Raw genomic sequence first — 26936 nt, forward strand, 5'->3', positions numbered from 1 at the left:
GGTTTTATACAGTTAGACCTGTTAGGTCCACAGGTTTTATACAGTTAGACCTGTTAGGTCCAGAGGTTTTATACAGTTAGACCTGTTAGGTCCATGGGTTTTATACAGTTAGACCTGTTAGGTCCAGAGGTTGTGTACAGTCTGACCTGTTAGATCCAGAGGTTTTATACAGTTAGGCCTGTTAGGTCCACAGGGTTTATACAGTTAGACCTGTTAGGTCCACAGGTTTTATACAGTTAGACCTGTTAGGTCCAGAGGTTTTATACAGTTAGACCTGTTACGTCCAGAGGTTTTATACAGTTAGACCTGTTAGGTCCACAGGTTTTATACAGTTAGACCTGTTAGGTCCACAGGTTTTATACAGTTAGACCTGTTAGGTCCATGGGTTTTATACAGTTAGACCTGTTAGGTCCAGAGGTTGTGTATCTCTCTCTGGGAACCTCAGAGGTTGTGTAATGTGTAAACCCTGCCCTCCGTCAAGTGTCGTGTTGTGACCTGAGCTGGTGGTGTTTGATGTTTGAGTCAGAAACAGACAGAAACGTGACCTTTGTGGGTCGCTGGCTCCGCCCGGCTCCGCCCAGCTCGCAGTCTGCTGACATTTTCTGAGCGCCGCCCGCTTTTCACACAGAAACCTCTCTGCTGGAGCATTTTCTCTGCTCCTTCCTGCCTCCTCTCACCGTAACTCAGCAGCTGCTCTCAAACAAAGAGACCCACAGCAACCGAGCCGCGAGTCTGGACTCCGGCAGGTTCACCTGGCCAGCCCCCCCCGGTGGGCCTGAAGGTCAGCTCAGCAGACGGCTGGCTTCATCCATCATCTTCATCATCAGCGTTTTCTGTGGTTTCTGCCTGGTTCTGACTCGGAGTAACAAGCTGAAACGTTGGATCTTAGCTCTTGTTGCATCTTTTTAACATCACCGGTGCTCATTAGAACCATATTTTAAAAACTAAAACCTCTACAGCAGGTTGGAGCATCCTTTTTAAAGGTTGATCAGGGCAGCTGATGGCTGATATAAACACTGAGTTTTATTTATGGTAACCAAAAGCAGCAGAAGCACATTTTAGACAGGAAATCTGTACACGGGGCTTATGATCTGACCACTTATTAATTTTATTTTTTATTTTTTTTATTCCTTTTGCAGATTCTTAAATATGAAAAGCAGAACCCTTTTCTTTCTCTGAAAAGCTTTGTTTTCGACAGGTTTTATATTGTTTTCAGAAGCAGGTGAAGTCAGTTGAAAAACAGCCGTATCAGCAGAAAATTGCAGCCCTCCAGCTCATGTTTGTTGGTGTGGAGCAGCACGTCTCCACCTCCGTCTAAAGGGCTGCTGTGGAGCAGAGGTGACTTCGTCTCCGTCTGTCTGAGTTCGGTTTGTCCTCGTGTCTTCATCGTGTTGTAGACATGAGCTCATCTGCAGCTGGGCTGAGGCCTTATCTCCGCGGGCCTCGCCTCGTTGGCTGCAGACTGTGGGAGGATCTCATCTCCACACCAACCGTCCGACTTGGGACTATTTTTTGACGCCGCTGTCGGCGCTGAAAGGTCAGGGAGTTTGGTAGCTTGGCAGCTAAAGGTTGGAAGTGAGCGGGGTGCATGCCTGCTGCTGAGATATCTTTAACCTGGTGATGGTTTGACCTCCTGACCCCTCAGATGGAATATTAGCTGCAGCAAACCCCTGAGAGTAAGGAGAGAGTTTACCTCCATTTTCTGACGTTTTAATACCTCCTGAAAACAGCTGTTTACTAAAGATTATGAAATGAATCATAAGCAAAAGAAAAATATTAATTCCTGACTTATTTTGTGCTCAAAGCTGAATGAAATCTGTAGAACCTTTGTTCCCAAATTCATTTGTTTCAGTTTTTCTGTTTCTAAACAAACCGGTTGTTCACCGGGGAGGGCCCACGTGGAGCCGGGACGTCGTCCTCTTTGCTGTTGAGCAAAGATAAGCCTGATATTTCTGATGTTTACCGGATCACGTCTGTCAGACATGAACCAGAACCGCAGGAACCCGACCCTCTGAGTACTCCTGAACATGTTCTCCACCAGCTGTGGGCAAAAACATCCCTCAGAAATAAGAGCGAGTGCTAAAATAACGTCATCATTTTCAGCAGCCTTGTTTGACCTTTGACCCTTCCAGTCCAGTCTGATTCAGGTGTTTAATTTCCTGACATGAAGTCACAGTTGTGTCTTGCCGCTGCTACCACAGTGTTTATTACATCTTCTCTTCTGTTTCATCTTGAAGGTTTATGACATTTTTATCTCTGGTTCTGCTGTGAAGAGTAGCTGCGACATTCGGAGCAACAACAATAAAACTACTTTACAGTCTGAGGGAATAAATGTGGCGTAAAGGTCAGCCTGCTCTCTGCTCAGTAGCTGAGTCAGTTCATGGTTGATGGGAGGATTATTTCCTCCTATGAAGAATGAAAAACAAACACTGGACAATGACTCTGTCTGAAAACAGCTGAAATACAGTTGGGTCTGAATGACTAAAGACGCAGTTATTAAAGCTAAAAATGATAACTGGCAGCTAAAAGTAGCACCAGCTAAGAGCTGAAAGAAGCTAAGAAGACAAACAGGCAGCAGAGGAGATCATTCTGTGAGGAGACATTTATAAATAAAGTATAAAAGTATAAAAGCTATAAAAGCCGACAGTGTCAGCAGGCATCAGCTGAAGGAACTGAATGGAGCTGAAATAGCAGGACGTCTGCAGAAGTCCTGAGGTGATGAAACTCAAACCCTGCAGGTGAGGGTGATCCTTCAGCTGAGATGTTTCTGTTTCCTGCTCCGGTTTAGAAACAAACTCAGACTCCTGAATGTTTTAGGTTCAGAGCCGAACGAGGCAGAGGCTGTTAAAGTGTCTTGAAAGCAGCTTTGATGGACTTTCTGTTTGTTTGAAACATTCCCTCCATTTTTCTTTCACCACGATGACTCTTCTGATTGTTGCGTCTAAGATCATTAAATCTGTTTTTCTGTGTTCTGTTAATGAGTTTCATGCTTTTCATTTCCAACAGGAACCACAGCTCATCCGTCTGTTGGGCGTCTTTGCTGCTTCTCCTCCTGATTCCTCACATTTTTCTGTCTGGTCTCCTCAGCTGCTCGAACATCAGCTCTGATTATCAGCATGGTGTTACAACACTCAGTTTTTATTGTCTTCAGGGGACAGAAAACCTCTAAAACTGCAGAATATTGGAATCTTTTTAAATATTTAAATATTCTTGAGTTGAATGAATCAGTCCATCTGCAGCCAGGAGATGTCTTACATCGTTCTGTCTCTGGTGCCAGAGACAAAAGTCCATTTGGATCTGGTTCTGTCCTCCTGCGGTGATACTGAGGATGGACTGCAGCTGACTCACAACAAGATGTCCACCTGTCTCTGTCTCTGCAGCAGCAGCTGTCCACTTGTCTCTGCAGCAGCAGGAGCACCTGTCTCTGTCTCTGCAGCAGCAGCTGTCCACCTGTCTCTGTCTCTGCAGAAGGACAGGCTGTTCACCTGTCTCTGTCTCTGCAGCAGCACCTGCCTCTGTCTCTGCAGCAGCAGCAGCACCTGCCTCTGTCTCTGCAGCAGCAGCACCTGTCTCTGTCTCTGCAGCAGCAGGACGTCCATCAGAGGGAGCGCTGCAGGCAGAGATGACCTCACAGCTTAACGCAGCAGAAAGTCTCCAGATTTTTCCAGCCTTCCTGTTGGTGTTCAGGTCTCTGGGATTACAGCAGCTGAGTTAATGTCTTCTCCAGCTGAAGCTCAAACCAACACGTTGCTTTAATGGTGTGGACATGCCGTGTAAATAAAACACACCTCCTGACCCGTCCCAGATTTCCCTCTGCAAACACTCCCCCCGCAGACCTTGATGTTCTGTTTGTTTTGTCCTCATCAGCTGATCGAGGACCTGAAAACACCAACCATCTGTCTGGGTCTGCAACATGTTCGGACCTTAATGAGTCCAACTTCCCGGCTGAGCAGAAACAGGATCTTTGACCTATTTACTGCATTTCATGATCAGCTCAGCTTTCTGCTGCAGGCTGCTGTCAGTCTGCCCCCTGCAGGCGGAAACAGGAGATTTTACAGCAGTCCTCTTCACAGTTAAAGGTGTAACAGATGCTTTTTTAGGAGAGCTGAGGGATCAGGTTTTTGTCCTAAAAGAGACTTAAAGGTGGATTATTCTGAGGCAGGAAACATGGTTAATGTCTTTATAAATGTGAGATGTGCTGAAAGAAGATAAATAAGAAGAAACTGTTTGATGAGTTCATCTGAAGCTCCTGCAGCCGGCCGGGACCCCGTCCTCTCTCTGGGTCTGGGTTGGGGGGGTCCAGATGTTTCTGGCTCTGTTGGCCCGAGGAGGACGTGAGCCCGTACAGGCCCGGTTTCCATGGTAACAGCAGATGTTTTCCCACAACAGCCCAAGTGTGCATGCTGATGTGAGCGTGGGTGGAGGTCCAAGAGAACGAGTCTCTCTGCAGCCGGTTTTCATTTCTAGAAGCTTCAGTTCGAGGCGAGGCGGGTCCACAAGTGTGTCTCTGGTTTTATGTGAGGAGGTGTGTCAGCGAGCGTTTTATCACCTGGTTCTGGTTCTGGTTCAGATAGTAGTTTCTTCTTTATCACAAATAAAAATAAAGCCACATGTAGTGATTATTGGATTTTATTGGGCTTTTATTTTGTTACAGGAAGGATGAAGCCATCATTAGTTGATCTGCACTCACCGGCCACCCTGCTGGTACCGGGTTGGACCTGCTTTTACCTCCAGAACTGCCTCAGTACTTGGTGGCACAGATCCAAGAAGGTGTTGGAAACATTCCTCACAGATCCTGGTCCTTATGGACAAGACGGCGTGGCAACAAGCCCGCCACATTTAAAGTCACTTAAACCCCCTTTCTTCCTTGTTCTGATGCCCGTATGAACGTCAGCAAGTCGTCTTCATCACGTCTACGTGTCTGAAGGCTGCTGCCGTCTGATTGGTTAGATAGATGTTTGTGTAAACAGGTTGTGCTAATGAGCTTTCTCAGTTCAAAACCAGACAGCGTAGAGTTCTGAGCTTTAAACTTCATGAGATGCTAAGTTATGCAGCTAAACTCCCATGCAGACTAATCTCCCTCCCCTCCCTCCTGAGGGTCATCAGGGTTTTTCTTTCCTTATACAGAATGAAAAATAAACACCAGGAACTTTGTGTCATTTTATTTTCATAAACCCAGTCTGACACGGATTTTCTCCTCCTGTTTCCAGAAGGAGTTCGCAGCTCCTCCTCCTCTCCTCTTCAGGAAACTGAGTAATCCCGATTTGTCGCCCGCGGCAACCACCGCCACGAAGTCCAAACTGCACCGCCAGCTAAGTCAGGACGAGAGCCGGGCCCGACGCAGCAGCATGGCCATGACCGGTAACCCGAACACAGACCTGTTCAGCTCTTCTTACAGCGCCTCTCTGCAGCAGCTGACGGTTTAGCTTTAAGCTACTTTTACGTTTAGATTTTATCTTTAGCTTTGTTTAATGTAGCTTTTAGCTAATGGTTTGCTAATTTTGCCTTTTAGCTTCAGCTCGGTTTCAGCTGTTTTCAGCTTCCTCCAGTTTTCTGTGATTTCTGGGCCCTCCTCAGTCGCAGCTGTTTGAAAGATTGAAGTTTTTGATCCGGTTCTATCCAGGGAGACCTGGATCAGGATCCACTACCTGTGAGAACGGTTTCAGACGGGTCTTTCTGTCCCACCTGTCTCCGCAGGTAAACAGCTGCTGCCTCTGTCCTGCAGTCTGCACGCCGGAGTGAGTCAGCTGGCCTCTCAGGGGCCTCCTGCAGCTGCAGGAGGGCCTGGCGTCGTTGGGGGGCCCCTGTCTGCAGGAGGAGAGGTCAACAACCTGGTCCGAATGAGGAGCCAGGTTCTGGGACAGTCTGCGCCCTCGCTGACCGGACTGGTGAGTCTGTTTCTTCCTATGAGTTCAGACGGAGAACGTTTAGATGTGTCATCTGCAGAACCCAAACAGACCGTGACTCAGGCCTTTCAGCCAGAGAACCACTCCTCTGTGTGCACGTGTGTGTGTTGGTGATTAGTGGCTGTGCGGCACAATGACCTCATCACTGTAGAGGAGATAAGAGTGTGTGTGTGTTTTCGCTCAGCTGTGACCCCTGCTGGTCGTCCAGGGGATTGAGTCAGTGATCACCAACTGCTGGCTTGTGGGCCTCTCGGTGAACCGTCAGCTCCTGGCTCTTCTCTCAGAACCCTGGAGCAGAAATGAAACGAGGAAGTCTCAAAATATCTCAAAACGTTCTCAAGTTAGGAGTCTCAGGCTGTTCGTCAAATCTTTCCTCAAAATAGTCACAAAGCCGCTGTGGGCGCCTCGAACCCGTCTCAGGAGCCTTAGTTCTGTAGTTTGACTCCTGCAGGAGATCTCCTCTGACTAAAAACATCTGAGGCTGCAGCTCTGAACGTTCAGGGCTGAAAACCAGAGTTTAAACATGGTTAAAATCTGAGTCCTGTCCCATCCCGTCTCGTCCCATCCTGTCCTGTCCTGCCCTGTCCTCTCCTGTCCTCTTCCACCAGCCACCACCCTAAACATAAGACCAGCTACACGTCCATAACCCTGTAATGAGACGAGGTTTCAGGTGCACAGACGTGCTGCCGGCCCGGGACATTTTTACTTTTTGGCAGGAAAGTTGAGCTCAACTCTGACCGAAGTTTCCACTTTCTAATCCTTTCAAAATAAACCACGCTGGTAGAACGACACTGGAAACATCCCGACCGACGGTTGTGACGGATTAACGCCTCTTTTCTTTGAACGAAATGATTCACAGCCTGGAATAGAGTTATGTAAGCTGTGCAAACACAAACAGGTTGTGATTTTTAAAACATTGCTTGGTTTGAAACACCTAGAGAGCAGAGAGTTTGCAGTTTGGAGTCAGCCGCGGTGCGGTGAGAACCTGCCGTAAAGTCTTCACATCCTGGGACTTTTCAGGATCTGGATCTGTCCTCCTGATGGACGGGAAGCTCTGGAGTGCCTTTAGACTCAACTGAGAACCTCTTCACTGATTTAGTTTTCTTTTCTTTTAGTTTTTATTTGATGTGAAGCACTTAATAACCTAAGTTATTAAAGTTCTTTGAGTCAACATTTGGACAGTTTGCTGCAGTTTCCTATAAACAGAAAAGGAGCTGAAATGAAACCAGATGAGCTAAAAGTCAAAGAAACCATCAGGTGAGGCTGAGAGCGACCAGCAGGTGGCAGCAGAGTTCTGTTTGGGTCTCAGCTCCAGTTCTGGTCAGTAAAACAGGTTATATTAGAACTTTATCTCATATTATTATATTTCACCCTCCCTGTTAACATTTCCTGTTTGTCCAGCTTTTTAAAAGCTGTAAAACAAATAAAAACTGATCGGGCTGATGGAAACTTCATCGTTAGTTTTATTTCTTCCTGTTCCTGAGAGGAATTGTGAACGCAGCCGGCAGCATTTAAGAAGGGAACTCTGATCTGCTGAGCTTATTACGCTCCTCAGTGGGCCTTTTATTCAGGTTTTCCTGTTCCTCGGTGGTCTTTCTGCAGGTTTTCCTGTCGGCGTTAAAACCAACCGGCTGTGGTCCGAACCGTTCAGGAGACCCAGCTGCTTTTATTTTACAGGAACACTTTTATTTTCAGGCCTGTGAGCTTTGATGGCATTAATCCGTATCAACTGTCAGGTTTTATGAGAGGTTTAAAGTTTGTCTCCATGACACCTCCACACTCTTATTATTTTTGTTCAGACATGAAAGTAAAACCTCCTCCCACACGTGTTGCAGTCGCAGGCGGTGGTTTATCCCCCAGGAAACAAACAGCTAAATTTAAAAAGCTAAAACATTAAATATGTATTTGATCATTAAAAGAGATGCGGAGTGACGTTTCAGTGTCTGGAGAAACGTTAGTGTTTCCTGAGGTTTTCTGAAACATTCAACTCAGATTTATAAACCCGGTCAAAGAAGGTAAACATCACGTTGTTTACTTGTTGTTTACTTCCCACATCAAGCCTCGGGTTTAAGGTTTGATCCTTCTGTAGTAATCTGGAGATGTCTGGACTTCGTGAAGGAAACAGTCTCCTAAAATAACACCTGTAATGAACAGTCTGAGTTTGTAAACTTGTTGTTTCCTTCGTCAGGTCTGGGCTGCACACCTGTCTGTTTATGAAGGAGTTTAAAGCCTTTTTCTGGCTCTCTTGGACATCAAATCTTAATTAAATCTCCTCAGAGCTGCGTGAAGAGGAGGATTAGTCTGTAAAAGTTTATTTGTCCCATCGGCTTTGGGATTAAAGCGTGTGGACAGACGCAGCGTCGTCCCCTCGGGGTCTTTGTGTTGGAGGAAACATCATCCAGCTGGTATTCGTCTGTGTTTCCAGGAGGACAGTCTGATATTTGGACGTTCATTCAGTCACTTCAGCATCTGATTCATGAACAGAGACTTGAGAGTAGAAAGATGCTGGATAAAAACCCGGTTCCTCGCTGTCAGACGAGTTTAACGAGAGGAAATCTCGTTAAACAGAAGACCTTCACCAGATAAAAGATGGTGGTAAGGTTCTTCCAGAACCATGTAGAAATGTCTGGTCAGGGGACCCGACCGGCCCGGTTCTGCTCAGAAATACATGAGAACACGTTGAATAATTGGTACCAGAACCATATGTGAAACATGGAGGTGTTTTTAAATTAGATGATGTTTGCTTTACAGTGGACATAGTTTAAGTTCAGTATAAATATCTCAAGTTAATCTTCTTAGTTCTGACGGAGGTCTGAAGGTCTTTTTCATGCTCTCGGTTTTATTCTCGGTGTTTCTCCTTCAGCCTCACCTTTCTGATCCTCCGTCAGCCGAGAAGCCAACATCTCAGACAGGAAGGGAAGCTGCTGGAGGAGCTCCTGGATGTTTGGTTTCGCTGTCAGACAGGAGGTGATGAGGTGGAAACGTTATGCAGAATATTCGGGCCGGTGATGGACGGAATAACCGCCTCCTGCTGCAGAGTCCGAGCAGGAAGGAGGTGAAGAGGAGAGCCTGTCTGCAACAAACAAAAACATACAGATCTTTGTCAGCAGCTCCTCTCTGAAGGCGTGTTTTTTCATTTATCAGTGACTCTGAGTTAAAGCAGAAATGATTTCCTGTTTAATTAGTAGATTTAAAGGAGTTAATAAACAACTGAAACACGAGGAAAGCTCTGTGTTTGACCAGCAGTTTCTCCGACTGAAGCTAATGTTCTCCGGCTCTGCTGCTCGTTTGTCATCTCTGCAACCTTTACATTTTTCCTCCCGGTGACCAACTTTAATTGGGTAAAAATGTGTCCCTGCAGCCTGTAATTACCACCAACCTGCTCAGCATATCCGCAGCCGGACCCTCATTAAATCTCCCTCATCTCTTTTATTCCTCCGGTCGTTCAGGAGTCGTTTCCTGACCACGTTTACTCCGTTTCTTCATGCCTTACCTGCTCCTTTTAGCCCCTCAGTGAACTCGGCTCTTTCAGATGTTTAAACTGGATTCTGTCAGGGTTTTTATAGTAATTCAGATCATTACCTCCTGCCTGCTCGTGAAAGTCATCTAAGGAAAAAAATGCTCACTCACTTGGGTTCTTTAGGTTTTTCATGAAGGCTTCATACACATCTGCACACTCTCAGCTGCTACCACACCAGTGTTTAGCTCAGTGCCTGTAACACTGGCTGTTATGGACATCTTTCTGTTTTCTGTCGTTGACTCTAAAAACTTCTCAACTGTACGTCCAGTGAAAACGCTCTGATGGTGTCATTAGAACCCGGGATTCCTGCAGGAGTCCAACTTCAGCTGCAGAACCACAGGAACTGATCCGAGAGGACGCCCGGGACGAATCTGGGGCGCGGATCTGATGAACGCGCTCAAAAGTCAAGCTGTGGGACTCGGGAGGACGTCGAGAACCACTGCAGACATTCTGAGATGTTTTGGAGACTCTGTCAGGAGAGCTTTTCGGCAGACAGTTACATGATTACCCAGCTTTTGTCTTTGCAGACCGTTAACATGTCCATCCGTCCACCGGAGACACCCACAGTCCTCCAGGGACGTCCTCAGTCACAGCTCATAACACCTGATCCTGGAAGGGACCAGAACCGGTGGATGTTCTGGTTCTGGTCATCAGAGAACCTCAGAGACTTGTCTGTTTTAGAATCAGAGGAAACATTTTAAATCTGAGGCAAACGATCCACTTCATGAGTTTATTTACTGTAAATAAAAGTGACAGGAGCTTTAAACAGGAAGATGAATGAATGAATGAATGTGTTGATCAGTGTGGATCAAAAGGAGCTCAGGGGATCTGAAATCAAGACCTGTCTCTGCAGCCACATCTTCTTTTCTCAGGTGATTAAAGCTCAGAACAAACAGCAGGATGTTGGATTCTCACACACACACACACACACACACCGGCTGATAGGTGTCTGAGCAGCTGATTGACAGGTTGACTGATTGTTTGCAGCGATTGATTAGTGAGGCAGAACTTCTTCCTGTCAATCAGAACAGGAAGTGGATCGTGTCAGCTCTGATTACGGAGGATTTTATTGGCTCACCTGTGTGTGTGTGTGTGTGTGTTTGTGAACAACCAGTTTTTGTCTCCTTCAGATAAAGAAAAGTCCTCGTTGAGTCAGGCTTCAATTTGACTCCATCTGAGCTTTAAGCTCCTTTTAAAGAAACATTTCCACTTTTTTCCTACTAAATATAGTTTCTATGGAGCCAGAAAATCTACTTGGCTTTTAAAAACACCTGAAAATTAAAAAAAGAAACTGACATTTAGGAAAATAAGCATCACTTGGAGATAAAAGAATCCTTAAAACCACAACCTTCCTGTTAAACTACCAGCTCCTTTTTATTAGAGGCAGGTCTCTGTTTAATGTTTTACTTTCTTATAGGAACTGGCCAGATGTTTCTCAGACATTGAGCTCAGCTTTACAGCTGAATTTTGGAAACATCTGAGTGAAAACTTTAGTCCAGTTCAGCAGATTCTGCTGCTGAACTGAAGTGTTTCCTGATTCCAGCCTGTTTCTGTCCTTTGTGTTTGGATCCAATCATTCAGTCCTGTTAGGAAAGCAGCTTCAGATTTACCAGCTTTCTGCCTCGTCAGCAAACCCAGATGACCTGCTGGTAATTAGCCGAGTCACTTCTTCCCTCTGAGGAGGAGGAGGACCAGCTCCTCCTCCTCCTCCTCCGTCCATCAGGCCTGGGTCCTGCAGCTCGGTGTCAGTTTTTGTCTCGAGGGTCTGCTTCTGTCAGAATCATCAGAAATGTGATCTTTGTCGACCAGAAGGTCTGATTCTGTCTCGTCTTGGAAACGTGGAGTTCCAGGAAAAACGAAGACGGTGCATACTCCTTAGAGGCTGAACCCTTTAAAGCTGAGCTGGTTCTGACCCAACAGCACGGACAGAACTTTAATCTGATTCTTGGTCCAGTTTAATCGAGTCGCACCGGCACAGTTGTTATTTAATCCAGGCTCTGTTCTGGCCGTTTAGACCTTCACAGTGAAAGAACTCTGTTCTGTTTCTCAGTATCCAACAATAAAACTCATTTTCAGAGTTTTAAAATCATTTCAGTGATGGAAACCTTGAAACGCCTCGTTTGAATGAAAGACTGCAGCAATCCCTTTTTTCATCTCAAACGTTGTTCTTCTTCATCGCCGGCATCTGGTTTAGATTCACAATCAAATAAGAAAAATGACAAAGAGTGAAAACCAGCTTGAGTTTGATTTCCTCCATCATTAAAAACATTTTACAAGACGACAAAAATAATCTGCTGTGGTTTCAACAGGAAACCAATAAATATGGTTTTGCCTTTTTGATTCTTACATTTGACCAATCCTGGTTTTGCGTAGAGGTGGCGGAGCGGTTCAGATCTGCTTCAGCTGTAATTTTCTCTGTGGTTGTGATTCGACACAATCAGAGGCTTCTTATCTGTAATTAGCTCATTGTTGTGCCTTTCAGTACCTTAAAAACAGTAATAACGTGTATCATTATTCTTATTGAAGGTGAAAATAAAAGCTGAACACCTTCTTTTCAGTCACAGATCAGTTTCTCTGAGCGTAAAGGAATCAGAAAGATGGCCGACTGATCGTGTTTTCGGTGAAGATGATTTCCGTCCCGATCGATTGTCCTCTGAGTAGGACTCGCTGGACGCTTCCTTCACCTGGCCGACGCTAACAGAAGCGTTCACGGTCCTGGTCTGTTCAGGATCAGGTAATTCAGTTTCCAACATCTCCTCCATCTCCGACGGTGGACAGGAAATTGAATTGCGCCTCCGTGTTTCAGACGCTTCTCCTCCTACCCCAACAGCGCCGGTTTCTATCTTTAGTTTTCTGTTTGAGTTCAGCTCTCTCTGTTGACACGAGTTTATCTCTATCTTTAGCAAACACACGGTTTGTTTGGTGTGTTTAAAGATGTAGAAAATAAGATCATCTGTCTCAGTCTTCATCTGACTCCAATTATTTCAACAAACTTGAATAAAACTCTTCTGACCTACATTCAGCAGCAATAACAGAACTAAAAAGGATTATCCCGCGGTGCAAACAGCTGAAGTTCCTCCTTTTCTGCGTTCCTCTCGAACGTTAAACAGACCGAACTTCGGTTTGAACTTGGTTTCACACCTCGCCACTCACAGCTTCTGGTTAAACAGGAAATCCAACACGTAGTTTGCATCACGATAGAGATCAGCTAAAAACCTCACGCTCAGAGGACGTTTGACTCTGATAGATGCTTTTATACTTTCCAGCTCTGTGTGTTGGGACTTTCTCCTGTTTCCCAGAGTTCCTTTCCCCCCCGACAGAAATGATCCAGGCTCGAGTCTCGGATTGACTTAAAGGGCTCCAGTTTTTAAACATTATTTGGGCCCACTTTTCCTCTCCTCAGAGTAGGATCCACTAAGAGACTGTCTACCAGTGATCTCCCATTGGTGGATTCATTGGTGGATAGTTTAACTTTTCCCTGGAGCTTCTACTGCATCACAGCTCATGGTGGGATCACCTCCCTGTGATTCTTGGGCTCCTGCGCCAAAATCTGCTAAGTTTCTTGTTGCAGTTTTTCTGTTTGCAGCCATGTTTTTGAAAACCACGCCTTTTTCTCGTGTTCACGGCTTTTGTAAACCGTATTCTTGGCCGCGCACGTTGTTGTCCCTGGCAGTTATCGACCTAAATGTGGACAGTTTTTTCCTCTCAATGCAGCGAAACGTCCTGTTTTTGTGGACAGGCAGAGCGAACACGGAGACAAGATGTCTGTCTGGCAGCGCAGTTTGAGGCGCGCGTTTCCCTTTTGTGTCGTGAATTTGACAAAAGTGCAAAAAGTTGATTAGTGCCCAGAAAAGCTGTGTGGTCTGTTGGTTCCAGTTTCACCTCCTGGTTCCGGTAACATATTTAAACAGCGTTCCTTTGGGTTCCAGCGGGGGGGCGGAGCTTCAGAGCTCAGATCAGCTGATGAGGCTTCAGATCTTTCTGTCTCTGTAGTGTAGTTTCCTCTCTGCCGTCCTCTGATTTGTCCGTCCTTTTTAGGCTGGCTCAGCGCTTTATTATCCACAAGGGGAAGGTTTTCTTGAGCTCCTTCCTCCTCGTCCTCCTCGTCTCCTTTAATTGGGCAGTGCTCTGTTTTCTGTTTTTATCTGATTGTACTCTAGCTTTTTTTATTCAACCTTGATTTATTTGATCTTGTGTCATGAGTTTTATCTTGATATGTATAAATAAAACTTCCTGTACTCCTCTTCCTCGGTGATTTCATCATGTTTTATCCAATATTTACTTGGTTCTGAGGAAGATGTTTTAGGAGAAATGACCCGGTTCTGTTAAAATATTACCTGTACACAGAGCTAAACCCAGACCTGGGCCTGAATTTAGTCTGTTCAGTTTAAGGTCCACATCCTGCCTAAAAAGCTTTCCTTTGAGCCGGTCTTTCCCTCTTACAGACTGATGTTGGAGGTGTTCTGAGCGCTGGGATCGGACAGAACCTGAGGTCACAGAGCAACCCGGCTCTGACGGCGTCGTGTTGAATTAAATGAGCTGTTTCCTGATGTGGTGCTGCTGGAGGCTGACTCACTGGAACTCCCCGTCAGCAGAAAGCAGACGGAGGAACCTCGTCTGTCACCTCACATTCAGAAGCTGTTCCAGTCCTTTTTACAGCCGGTCCGAGCTGAATCAGCTGGTTTTTAGCTGTGAACTTGTTTCCTAATGCTTCGTTGGAAGTAGTGCTGGGCGATATAACGATACATATCGTGGGGACGATAGAAAAGTGTCTATCGTGATATATTTTCTTCTATCGTCTCTATAGTTTCTGTCGTTTCTATCATAATTGTATCAATGATTCATGTAAATATTTCACTACGACGAATGTATTAGTGTTGCCACTTTGCATAAATTCAGTTTATATAAGTGATAAATAATAAGAAAAAATAACTATTTTGCGAAGAACGTCCGTTTTGCGACATGGCGCTACGTGTGGGTTTGCGACATGACGCTGCTTTACGGCAGCGGCTTTCTGTGCGGCGCGGTGTTTTCACCATAAGTGCTGAAAGATGGAGACGCATGAAGTATCAAACCCGGGGTCGCAACAAATACAGACAGCTAGCAGGCAGCCCAAGAAGAAAGACTTTTACCAAAACGAGGGGGGGACGTCTGTGATTTAGTTCAAGAAGTCCGACACGGAGCAGAAAAAGGTAATATGCTAACTCTGCTAATGCTAATGCTAACTCTGCTATTAGACTGTTTTCTCATCTGACGCCAACACAACAAACCTCTTCTATCACTTAAAGAAGAACCACGAAAAAGAATATTTAACAATCCAAAAAGTGCAAGGTCAAACAAGTTGTAAAAGAGCCGGGAAAGTTGCGAAAAGTGAAACTATAGCCGACCGAAGATAATGGAGTCTGTTGTCATTTGATACTGTTACGTCGTAACAGGTACATATATTGCTGTGCATCTCATTTGTGAAAGTTCAGTTAAATGTCACTCAGAAATAAAGCTTGAAAGAGGTAAGAAATGAGATTATTTTTTCATATTTGTCAGAGAATAACTGACAACGTACGTAATTGGGGTATATCGTGATATATATCGTTATTGTGATATAGAATTTTTTCCATATCGCCCAGCACTAATTGGAAGTTATCAGTTCAGGAAGCTGGACAGTCGGACCGACAGCCGAATGACTTGTCAGCATGGACAGAAGCTCTGCCTCGTCTGGCGCGTCATGCTTGTCAGACTTGTTGAAATTTGTTTGTGTCAGACTTTGTTGGTGAACGCTGAGTCATTGTTTCACAGCAGAACCCACGAGGTTTCTTTAAAGGAAGGAACCTGTGAAATAATGTTTACATTTCTAAAAGTAAGAGTTTTATCTTCTGTCATCTTCGCAGCAATGAACTAATGTTGGACAGATGACCTGACCTAAACAGGAAGAAACCTTCTGCCTGACAGTTTGGGGTATTTTCTGGCACACCGGATTCAAGATGGCTGCCAAAGCTAAGCACAACAATGTCTGTAACTCGGTCAGTTTTGCAGATGCTGGAGGTGGTAGTAGCTGAAAGTACTGATGTCAATTTGAAACTTGAGCATGCAATGCGATATGCATTTCTTCAGGGGGTGCTGGGTTCATTTAATCCGTGTTGAGTCCTGACGTCTGATCAGAACCGGGTCGTCGGTCTGACCCGCTGATCCGGGGTTCTTTGTCGGTCCAGGTCCGTTGGCCTCGTTCTGAGGTCCGGATCAGAGCCAGGAAGCCTCTCTCACATTTTTCTGCAGCTTCGCTCCGATAAACCGGGTCAGGATTCCTCTGTGGTGGTTCTTCCTCATTTTGTGCAGACCTGGTTTTAGGTTTGTCATCACCATCTGGTCCGTGTCTGTGAGTCATCAGAACATCTCTGTGGAGACACGTCTGATGTCCTCCTCCGTCTCCATTCGTCTGTTTGGAGGGGTTTCATCCCAAGGTTACCCTGCTTTTACCAAACGCTGCCTTTCAAGGTTTTTAACTTCAAGTTTAAAAAAGAAATCAGTCTGCTGGGTTTTAAGGTTTAAACAGTTTTTGACACAATCCTTAAAAAATTATCATTTCAGATTTATATAAATTATAAAAATTATATAAATTATAATTTATATAAATTATTATATCATACAGTCTGCAGAGATTCTTCACAGAAGAAAGGTTTTTTAAATTTGTAGTTTTGTCCTGCAGCTGTACACCATGATGAATCTGCTTTTTATTTTTACCCTGTCAGTGTTTTGTCCCTCCCGTGATGCCGTCTCTTTAAACCCCCGGCCCCCTCAGAAGGAGCGGAGGTGTTTATAAAATCAGACCCAAGCAGCTCTGTTTTTAAACCGTGCACTCTGATTAATTCATGCGCCGTAATGAAGCATGAAGCTGCGGTTGGTGCGGGTTGTTCTGATCCGACAGCCTCGCTCGGTGCGGGGGAGGAAGGGGGGAGGAGGAGCGCTCCTCTCCTCTCCATTCATTGCCAGCAGACGCTCCGGCTCCTGCTCGCGCCTGATTGGCCGCCTGCTCAGAGAGGGAGACCGTGTGATGAAGGAGAGGGGCGGAGCCAGAGCATGTGAGCACCCCGACACATCGGAGCGAGTGAAGAGAGGCAGGAAGCAGGAAGGACGGACGGTTCTCCTGATCCACATCGGTTCTCCTGTCAGAACAACAAAAGGCTGCGCTGAGGAGGAGGAGGAGGAGGAGGAAGAGGAGAAGATGAAGAGATGACTGGTGTGTTTTTGACAGGCCTCCTGGTGGCTTCAAGCAGATGGATTCTGGCCCGGCCCGTTGGCATGGAGATGGATGCAGGGTGTCCCCCCACTCCGTAGACCGCAGCTAGAAAACAAACATCTTGTTGTTTTCAGCCTTTGCTGCAAACTTTCCCGCAGGAACTCCTCGGCCGTGCAGGAGTTCCTGCTGCAGAACCTTTTGGACCTCGTCACGGTTCTGGGCAGCGGGCTGGTTCCGACCCCCATCCTTGCCCCCTCCCTCTCTCCATCCTCCCCCTGAGGCCCCATTGTCATCATTAATTTCTGCTGCGAGGGGCCCATGAATAATGGAGGGAGTCTCCTCGGGACTCCTCGGGACCGGTGCCTTCAGGGTGGGACCGGTAGAACCCTGACGGAGCGGGAGGGGTGTGTCCGGCGCTGGTCGGGATGCTGCTCGTCTGATTAAAGAGAAACCGGACCCTTAGAGCCTCATGAAGAGGAGGAGGACTTCATCGCAGCCTTATGGTTAATGATGGAAATGTAACGTCTCCCATCTGAAGGATTGATAGAAAGTTCCTGAACTTTGAGGCTTTGAAACAAGAACCAGGAGAAGGAACCCGAGCCGTGTTTACCATGGATGACTCCAGTATTTTACGGCGCCGGGGTCTGCAGGTAAGGTTCTGGGTTCAGCATCATTTCAGGCCCGCTCTCTGTCCACATGGAAACACATTCTAAGAGTCATCAGCGCCCCTTACAGGCCTGGCAGAGTTTCTGTCTCTGTGTGGATAAGAACATTTGGAGAAACGGTTCCGTGTTTATCAGGATATCTTTAGAAACAACAAATGAAAAGATTGTTTGCTGTGGACGAGGCATACATCCGTGGTTTCCAAAGCTGGTGTTGGCACCCCCACTGTGGGTCGTTAAAGACTCAGCTGGGGGTCCTGAGATGATCTCCAGAAATCAAATCAAGATAATTCCTAATGGATATTTTCACTTTAACTGTTACAGAAAATGGTCATTAATGGATTTAAGTAGTATAATACAAGCTGAAGCTGCTTGTTTATTCAGCTTATCTTACTCATATTTGTGGTCATGAATCTGAAAAGTGTGGTAATGTCTGCTCTGATTTCTGACCAGAACCACCCAGTTTTACAGACTGATGAAAGGTTATCGATTACTTTGAGCTTCACGCTTGTGTTTGGTTCTTTAGTTTCTGATCTCAGTGGTTTTAGGTTTCAGAAGGTTAACAGATGAAACGCTGCGAGGGCTGACGAGTTTGCGGGTCAGAACGTTGTCAAACTGAAGATTTATTTTAGATGAACGAGGCAACACCAAGCGGCTCTTCAGGAAACAATAGATTTGAGGAAGTTCTCACCTCCAATCATTTAGTTTTCTGAACAAACTAAACATTTGTTGACGGATCAACAGAATAATCTGATTCCATTTTAAATGGAATCACAAAAACGAACCGTCTCTTTTCTCAGTTGGAGATGTTAGCAGAGTCTTTAGCTTTCAGGGTTTCAGGATTTCAGATCTGGAAGAAGTCCAGTACTGTTGAGTCAGCAGACACCCCCTCCTCACCCTCCTCACTCCTCTTGGGAGGGAGAGGTTTGCATGTTTGGAATCAGCTTCAGCCTCAAATCGCATCGTTTCTCCCTTTAAGAAAGCAGCTGAAACTCTGTGTTCTGCCTCTTTTAAAAGAGGAAGCTGACCTTGATCGAGGAGGGGTGACCTGGATTTGAAGAACTCAAACAGAATCCAGGACTTCGGTGCACTTTTTTCTCAGTCAGGTTTTGGTTCCAACAAAGCATAGTTTAATGCAGGAAACATACCAAACAACTCGAAGGTATTTCTGTTCTGTTAATTCTTTAAACGTTTGGATCATTGGAAGCCTCTTTTCCAACATCCTGGAGTCAGTTTTTCCTGGGAGGCTGAGTCGTGGAATCCAGATAGTTGTCTAAAATAATAAAAATAGGTGGTTGAGAGTTGGCTCCTCGAAGAACGAGGCCGTGGTTTTCATCTGGACAAAGGTGGAGTTCTCCCTCTGGTTCAGGGCGAGTCTTTGCCTCAGACAGAGGAGTTCAAGCATCCTTCAAAATAAATTTAGATCTTTAACAAATGTTTTTGTTTGGAAATTAAGTCGGAACAATCAGTTTTTATGAAACAGGCTGAAAACCAGCGAAAAACTCAACCATTTGATGCACCTTCTGTCCTTTTTTATGATTTTTATAAGAAGTTATCCTTGTTTCTCTAAAAGTTTAGTGTTTCCTGCAGCTTTTGTTAAACAGCTGACATTCTTATAGTTTTTATAACCAAACCAAACCGAACCAAACGGATCAGATCAAGGGTCAAAATGCTTCAAATATTCAGCAGTTTGGTGGCTCTTTTTAAAACAAAGTTCATAAAACCTGACAGATAGTAATAAAAACCAACTGTTATCATTTTCATTGTAGCTGAAGGTAGCCTGTTGGTACCAAATACACCTCCTGTGTATATCAGGCGCTGGGCTTTTAAGGTCAATGGTTCCCAAACTTTTTAGTTTCTGACCCATGAAATAACAGAAACAGACTCATGATGTCAGCTGTCACAGGCTGGAGCGTACAAACATCACTAGTACATCAAATAACAGGCGTTCCTTCACAGAATGCCAGAACTTGAATAGTTTTCTGGTTTTTGGTTTAGTTTGTCTTCTAGCTTTTCTTTGGGTGCAGAGCTCATAGTTTCTGTGAAACCAGAACCAGTCGGTCCACCAGAAATACTGCCTGACAGCTGTTGCCCAGACATTTGTTAGTCTGTTGGACAGGATGTCTTCTGCATGCCCGCGGAGGGACACCTGGACCGTCAGCTGGACAGACTTTAATCCCAACAGACCGAAGGAGCTGCTGGGCCTTAGAACCTCACAGACTACAGGGTGAACATTTAGGAACTATAATGAGCTCACTGTGGTCCACAAACCAAAGCATGAAGACCACAAACCGAAACAAGTTCTTCTCTCAGTATGACGTGTTGTTAGAGTTTTAGCTGCTTAGAAATTAAATCCAGGAAGCCACAAACATCTGAAGCTGCTGGTGGAAGCTGTCAGACAGTTTGTTTTAGAGATAAACTCCTGCTGATCGATGTGCTCCAAGAGGAACATTTAGTCCTGATAATGATGTTAGAGAAAAGGTCAGAGTGGTCACTAAACAAGACGTCAATCAGATGGTAAATTTCAACTCAATCAAGCCAGTGGTTGAGTTAATTATTACAACAGAAACATGATTAATCATGGAGGTGTCTGATAAAACACTGAACAGAGAATCTTTTAATTCCACGATCTGAATCAGAAATATCCCAGCAGGTTAATTTGTTTGGACTGATTAGCTTCTGTCAGTTCAGTTAGCCTGAGGTCAGAGGTCAGAGGTCCATCAGGTCTCTGTCAGGCTGCGCTGTTAAACCGAGGATCAGGGGTTTGAAGACCAAACAGAGACGGAGCTCTTTCACCTCGAGGGAAAATAAATGTGGTGAGGGTTAAAGGTGAAACAGATAACCATCAGGATTAACGTTCCGTTGACCTCGAGGGATCGTTGGTTTTATTTGCAGTTCAATTTCTGTTACAGGATGTGGAGCTGAAAGAGGAGAGGAGGAAGGATCAGACTTTAGGTAGATATTATCACAACGGGAGCAGAAGTCAATATGTACAGAAGTAAATAAATAAAGACAGATAAATGTTAGTAAAAAAAAAAAAACTTGAAGCACTCAGGGAGCGTGAACCTCTGCCAAGGCGTCATTAAAACATAGTTCAACATTTCCAGAAGTTAAATCCAACTCTGTTAGTTTTTAATGAGATCTAACAAACAAACAGAAACAAGATGAAGCTGTTTGGCTGGCAGCACAGTTTGAGGCACACATCTCCCTTTGCTAGAACTTCATGCATCAGACGGGTGTTTAAAGGAATCCTTCTGTAAATACGAGCCTACATGTTCATTAGATAAAGTTTACACAGACTAAAGAATAATTCAAATATCAGGATCGTTTTAGATGTAAGAAGCTTCAGAGTTTGTTTGGAGATGAATTCATTTCATCACAGATTTGAGTTCCTCATCAACAGAACCCAGGATCCTTCAGCTCTTTCATGAAATCTGTTTGAATCAGTTTAAATGCAAAAAATATATAAATGTGCCAAAAAAATACCAACTAATTTTGTGATTTTATTGTGTCGAAAGCAGTTTTCAGTCTGAGAAAACAAGCGTTCATGTTGTCTTGAACTCGGCTGTGATGTGCTGAAGTTCTGTGAAACTTGTTAGTAGAACATGACATTATAAAGTTTAAATGTAAACTAGTTTTATTCTGACAGGCCACACAACAAGTGCTCAACTTTCCTGTTTGTGTCGGTTGATTTTAAGGGGAAAAAACTTCCGATTTTCAGCGAACAGGTTCGCCCCGCCACAGAAAACAACATCAACGGATCCTAAAATTCCTGCGTGTTTGTCCGTCAGTGTGAGTGAGTGTGTGTGTGTGTGTGTGTGTGTGTGTGTCCCGTACTGAAACAGGATTAGTGCTGTCTTTCAGAGCTCCAGCAGCTCGGAACATTTTTATATATTTTTTTTCTATAGCAGAAACAAAAGCCTGTGTGTTCACGGCTCCGGTAAATCCAGGATCTTTATGGAGGTTGTGGGCTGACATCAGCCTGTCTGCTTCCCATCACACACACACACACACCGATCAGATCTGTTTCCATGATTACTGTCACATGAACTTCCAGAAGAACTGGCAGATTTCACAGACAGAAATCAGATTATGTAATAAGAAAGGTTCTGCTTCTTTTCAAATCAAAAATGGTTCAACACAGATTTTTTTTTTTTTATTTTTAAACGACCATCGGTCACATTTGTTGGCGCTGAATGTTTTTATGCAGGGTCGCACCGCGGCTCCAACAGGTGACTTGTCTCTGGTGGAAACTCGTTTCCCTAAACTTTACCGTTAGCCGTGTTAGCTTTAAGAGTTAGCTGTGAAAACGTCTGGATGAGAAATACTACAGTATCCTTCCAGAGACAGAAGGTTGACAGCAGAGATCAGATACTCTGGTACCAGACAGTGAAAAATACTGAGATCAACTCAGGACTCGAACGTTCGCAGAGTTTCTGAGTTCAGATCTGCATGTTCGAGCCGTCCGAGCAGCTTCTGTCGAGGTTTGGACTGATGCTGAACGTTTGGACTCGTGCTGGACATTTGGACTGGCTTGGACTCATTTGGACTGGTTTGGACTTGTTTGGACTGGTTTGGATTTGTGTTGGACTCGTTCTGACTGATTCGGACTCTGGTTCTGACTCGTTTGGACTCTGGTTTGGACTCTGGTTCTGACTGGTTTGGACTGGTCCTAACTGGGTTGGACTGGTTCTGACTGGTTTGGACTTGTTTGGACTGGTTTGGATTTGTGTTGGACTCATTCTGACTGGTTCGGACTCTGATTCTGACTCGTTTGGAATTGTTTGGACTGGTTTGGACTCTGGTTTGGACTGGTTCTGACTGGTTTGGACTCTGGTTTGGACTCATTTGAACTCCTTTGGACTCTGGTTTTGAAAACATGTGAGTGGAGTCTTAATGAACTCAGAACCAAAACAAGCAAACAGAGAACAGCACAGCCAGTTAAAGCTTCTTTATGGCTCAGGAGGTATTAAAAGTCCTGATTTGACAGGGTTTGGACCTCAGTCCTGCTGATTTGGGGCTGCGGGCGGTTCTGTTTAAGATGATGGCTCGTCCACGGGTTCTGCAGGCTCAGGACGAACCGGGTCAGGACAGGAAGTCTGTGACCTGCAAGCGCTCGGTCTGCTGGTTCGGTTTGAGGTCCGACAACGGGACGGCTGCGGCGCTCGCTCAGGTACGAGTTCTGGACCTGGGTTTTTTCTCTGCTCCTAACCCAGATCGGTTTTGGGTTTTGGTTCCATCCAAAAATAAATAAATCTGAACAGATGGATCCTGGTTCCAGCAGAACATCTTCAAATCTGCTCCTCTGTGAAGACGTTAAAGAACATTTTTAATCAGTTCTGTCTGTAATCCAGTCTGGGTTCTTCAGCAGAACCAGAACAGCAGAACATTATTCTGTTATTAGAAGATGGGTCGGACTCAGATTCTGTTTTATTCCTCAGAAAAACTCAAACAATAAATCTGCTTGAAAACATGAAGCCACAAGAAACAAACCAGATTTTTCCTCCTCTTAGTTCTGGTAACATTTCCTAGAAGCTTTCGGATCACCAGAATCTTTTTTACCAGAACCGAGTCTGAGCAGAACAAGAACTGCTTTGAATCAAAGACAGATTACAGACTCGTCAAAAAGGATTTATTCATCAGAACCTCATCATTTACTCTGATTTATTCGTTTGGCACCAAAACATTTCTTTGTGTCGTCAGATTGAAGAAAGAAAACCATAAAAATGTTTCCTTAAATGTCAGTTTTCCAACATTTGAACAACAGCTGGTTGTTGCTGAAGAACCTCAGAAGGTCTACAGACGAATCTAAAACCTCTGATCCCAGATTTAAAAAAAAAAAGGCTTATTTCAGTTTTATTGGCAGGTTTTCAGCCAGAAAGCTGCCAGTTTTCAGAACAAATCTCCTTATTTAAAGAATAAAAGGCTGTGAATGACTCCAAACAGGAAGATCTTCAGTTTTCAGAAGATCTCAAATCTTTACCCCCAAAAACCCCAAACAGCTGCCTTCATCCAGGCTTTTAATCCTCTGAACTGAGCTTTAACGTCCTGAAAGTTAAAACCTACATTAAAAATGAAAAATAACATGACTGTCCTGCAAAAACAAAAGTTCAAAGGTTTTTAGATTGCAGTGAGAAAACAAAATGGAAATAATGTTAAATATTTCCAAACGTATCAAAGTTATAGAAAGCTTAAAGTCCTGAATGAGCTGAAGTGATTAGTTATAAATGTACAGAAGGACCTAAACCTTCATTAGTTGAGTATTTGTACCCGACCTGAGCTCTAACCCTGCCGTACCTGCAGACTGAAGTTAGTTTTAACTGATTTATTGATCTAAAATGCCTCAGTTTGATTCAGTCTGTGAATCTTCATTTTTAACCTTCATCAGAAATAAAAACTCTCTCCAACCGTTTTTAGTTCTTCCCACACGTGTTTATGTAACCCGCTCAGTTTCAGGAATGCAGCACAGATCTGGTAATTAATTACCCACCGTGCAATGCTTCAGCTCAGCAGACGCAGCTGTTGTTTGTCCCTGGGGTTCTGGGAGGTTCTGTCGGGTTCTGTGGCGGATCGGGGTGAAAGGTGGTGTAGCTGGAACCACACGAGGAGCTTTTCAGGGTTCTCTGGCTGGACGTTCATCGTGTCCAGCACAGACAGACGGGTCTGTCTCATGGAGCGTGGGCCGGTTCAGAACCCACAGACCAGATGTGGCACCACACAGAGGTTCTTTGTCTGAGAAGACGGGTGGAGGCTTGAGCTGGACTTCTGGATGTTTGTCCTGTAGGAGACACTGAAGGTCCAGGATGCCGTTCGACTCGTGGACTGAGACAACCTGACAGAACCGGGTCACAGAGGGAGTCCGGTGGACCTCAGATCCAGTCAGACTCACATCTGACCCACCTGAACACAGAACCAACACGAGGTGGAGGATCTGTTGAATATCCTCTGAAGAGACTTCCCGTGTTTGAGGTTTTACTTCATCTGAAACAGATTTCTGTAACTCAGAGTTCCTTGAATCCTTTAAACCCCAACATCCGTCAGACTAAAGTTTCTAGATTAAATCGATATATCGAGAGAACATCCACGGCTTTTAACAGTTCGTACTTACAGCTCAGATGGGCTGTTTGTCCAGGATTTATCTGAGATTCATCTGAGATTAATCCAGGATTCATCCAGGATTAATCTGAGATTAATCCAGGATTTATCCAGGATTCATCTGAGATAAATCCAGGATGCATCCAGGATTAATCCAGGATGCATCCAGGATTCATTCAGGATTCTCCAGGATTCATCCGAGCTTCGTCCTGGATTAATCAGAGATTAATCTGAGATTAATCCAGGATTCATCCAAGAGTAAGCCAGGATTCGTCCCAGTTTATTCAGGATTTATCCAGCATTATTCTAGCATTTATCTCAGATTTCTACAGAAATATTTTAGGATTGATCTGATAAACAGAGATGGACAGTTGGACAGATGGATAGTTGGACGGATGTTTCTATAGTCAGACGTTCTTCTCGTCTCTGTGCTTGTTTCTTCTCTCTGCCTGCCTTTCGTGTCCCTCGTGTCTCCGTCTCCTGCCAATCAGAAACGAGCTGTGAGCTCATCTGGTAACCATGGGGGCGTCTGAAAACAAGACCAGGTTGTCCTGAGGACAGAGTGAGACTTTCAGCAGGATGCTCGTGGGGACAGAAGGTTCAGGAAGCTGAGGTCCAGATCCTGATTTTACTTTTTGACCAAACAGCCGAAGATTTTCAGGCTTTTGTCTTTAATTTTTGCTGCTAACGAGCCGAACGTTTAACAGCAACACGTTTCCTTCCAGACGTGTTTGCAGGAAAAAGATGAACAAAAATATGAAGTTTAAGAAGACAAAACATGAACTGTTTGACCTTTTTACCGTCTGACACACCTATAGAGCTCCAACGGTCCACGGTTTTGTAGAAATGAGTGAATCGGTTGTTGCTGGTTAATAATAAACTGGACCTGCAGGCAGCGACAGCTGGGATCAAATCCTCCGTACAAACAAAACGCTGAGCGTGCACATCTGCCTTAACAAAAGTAAACCCTGATCTCAGCCTCCCGATGTCTCCAGGGAAATAAAACCTCTCGTTTGCTCTCTGATTGAAGGCAGAAATGGAGGCGAGTCCCTCCTCCTCTTCCTGCTGGCACCGACTTCAGACTCTCGGCTGTGTTCAGCCGGCGGGCGGCGAGCTCCAAACGGTGTGAAATTAAACGTCTAGACGCCACCGTGTCCCCGCTGGTAGAAGACAAACTGAAAACTGCCTGGGGACACTTCCTCTGAGGAGTCTGATTGTTTGTCTCAGAAATATTCTCTGAAGAGCTTCATCGTTCTGTCGACTTCTTTTACCTGACGCTGGACGGCGTTTGAAAAGGAGTCTCCAAAGTGTCTCAAACGTCGGTTCTTCTTTGGCTCCTGAACCTTCTCACAGGAATGTTTCTACCTCTGACCTCTGAACTCGCCCTTCTGAGGAGTTATCTCACGTCCATCGGCCGTCTAGGTTCCAGGATAATTAAATCTCCTGAATTTTTGTCCCCGCTGAGCGAAATGTCTGTTTGTCTCACTGATGAAAATAATTAGTTTGCTGTTAAGCCTGACAGTCGTCTGTACTCCGATACTGACAGTAATCCAACAGTTTTACAGAGTTTTATTCCTTTCAAAGCCTAAAACCTTGAAAAAACAAAAATCAGATTAAATTTTTAAACCGGATAGTTTCAGTTTGATATTTTGTGTTAAGAAGGGTTTAACATATGTTATGCATCTTTATGTTTATACTGTATTTTAGTAGTTTTAAGTTAAGTTCTTTAGTCTGATATGTGGTTTAGAGGCGCCACCTACTGGCGAAAGGAGGAAAGAAAGAGAAAAACGGAGCATAGCAAGTAGCATGGAGGCTGATGGTGTGGCTGCTCCTACCGGTTCTGATGTGCGTTATTGACCGATGTAAGTAGTTGCAAATTGTATTTCCAGTGCTGTTTCTTTGAATATGATAAATGTAACGGGGACTGTTTATCACTGACTACTATGCTAATGGTTAGCCAGCTATAAGCTAGCTTCTCTGGTTCTGTTTAGTCATGTTGTTAGGAATAACTTTGTTCAGGTAATGTTTATCAGTGGAAATGTTCATATTTAAGCCCAAGGCTCATATTTAATGGGTCCAAGTCAAATATTGGCTCACGGTTAATTGACTGTAGAATTGATAAGTCACTGGTGGCTCTGTCAGTAAACAACTTAGCTAATTAATGTTGGTAGATCTGTATATTTAGAACTAGTTCATTTGAGTACTGTAGTTTAGTTGATCTTCTTGTTTATTGGTGGACTATAGAAAGTAAGATATTTTGCCATGATAATGTACATGTTTTACATTGTCATTTTCTCCTATGTTTAGGACCACACACACACACATACACAAACACACCCACACACCTACACACATACATCCCACGTACCACCAAAGGGAATGCTGATTGTAACCTGCACTATCTTAAATAAAGAAGAAACAGACGACGAGCCTCAGTTTTCTCTGTGTCCTGACCGACACCCAGTGGCGAGCGTTAACTTCAAGTCAGCAGTAACAGTAACTCAGTTGTCTACACTACAATT

The 26936-nt window shown here is 44.6% G+C and overlaps 2 protein-coding genes across 15 annotated transcripts in view; both read left to right on the top strand.

Annotated features, from left to right (window-relative positions):
- LOC108247555 (zinc finger protein 2 homolog) overlaps positions 1 to 26936 on the top strand; it is a 461981-nt gene that overhangs the window by 281234 nt on the left and 153811 nt on the right. The gene's annotated exons all lie outside the window — the stretch shown is intronic.
- The window catches only part of mast2 (microtubule associated serine/threonine kinase 2), a 75123-nt gene that overhangs the window by 9972 nt on the left and 38215 nt on the right, over positions 1 to 26936 (top strand). For 7 of the 10 annotated variants that reach the window (XM_017435771.3, XM_037981248.1, XM_017435774.3 and 4 more), the window contains exons 2-3: positions 5211 to 5361; positions 5698 to 5888. In XM_017435771.3, coding sequence (XP_017291260.1) covers positions 5211 to 5361; positions 5698 to 5888 — 342 coding nt within the window. Of the gene's footprint in view, positions 1 to 5210; positions 5362 to 5697; positions 5889 to 16538; positions 17308 to 26936 lie in introns of those variants that run through there. The other 3 variants (XM_017435772.3, XM_017435778.3, XM_017435780.3) reach the window with 3 other exon arrangements.

The sequence above is a fragment of the Kryptolebias marmoratus genome, linkage group LG18 (genome assembly GCF_001649575.2).
Source record: "Kryptolebias marmoratus isolate JLee-2015 linkage group LG18, ASM164957v2, whole genome shotgun sequence".
NCBI classification, from domain to species: Eukaryota; Metazoa; Chordata; class Actinopteri; order Cyprinodontiformes; family Rivulidae; genus Kryptolebias; species Kryptolebias marmoratus.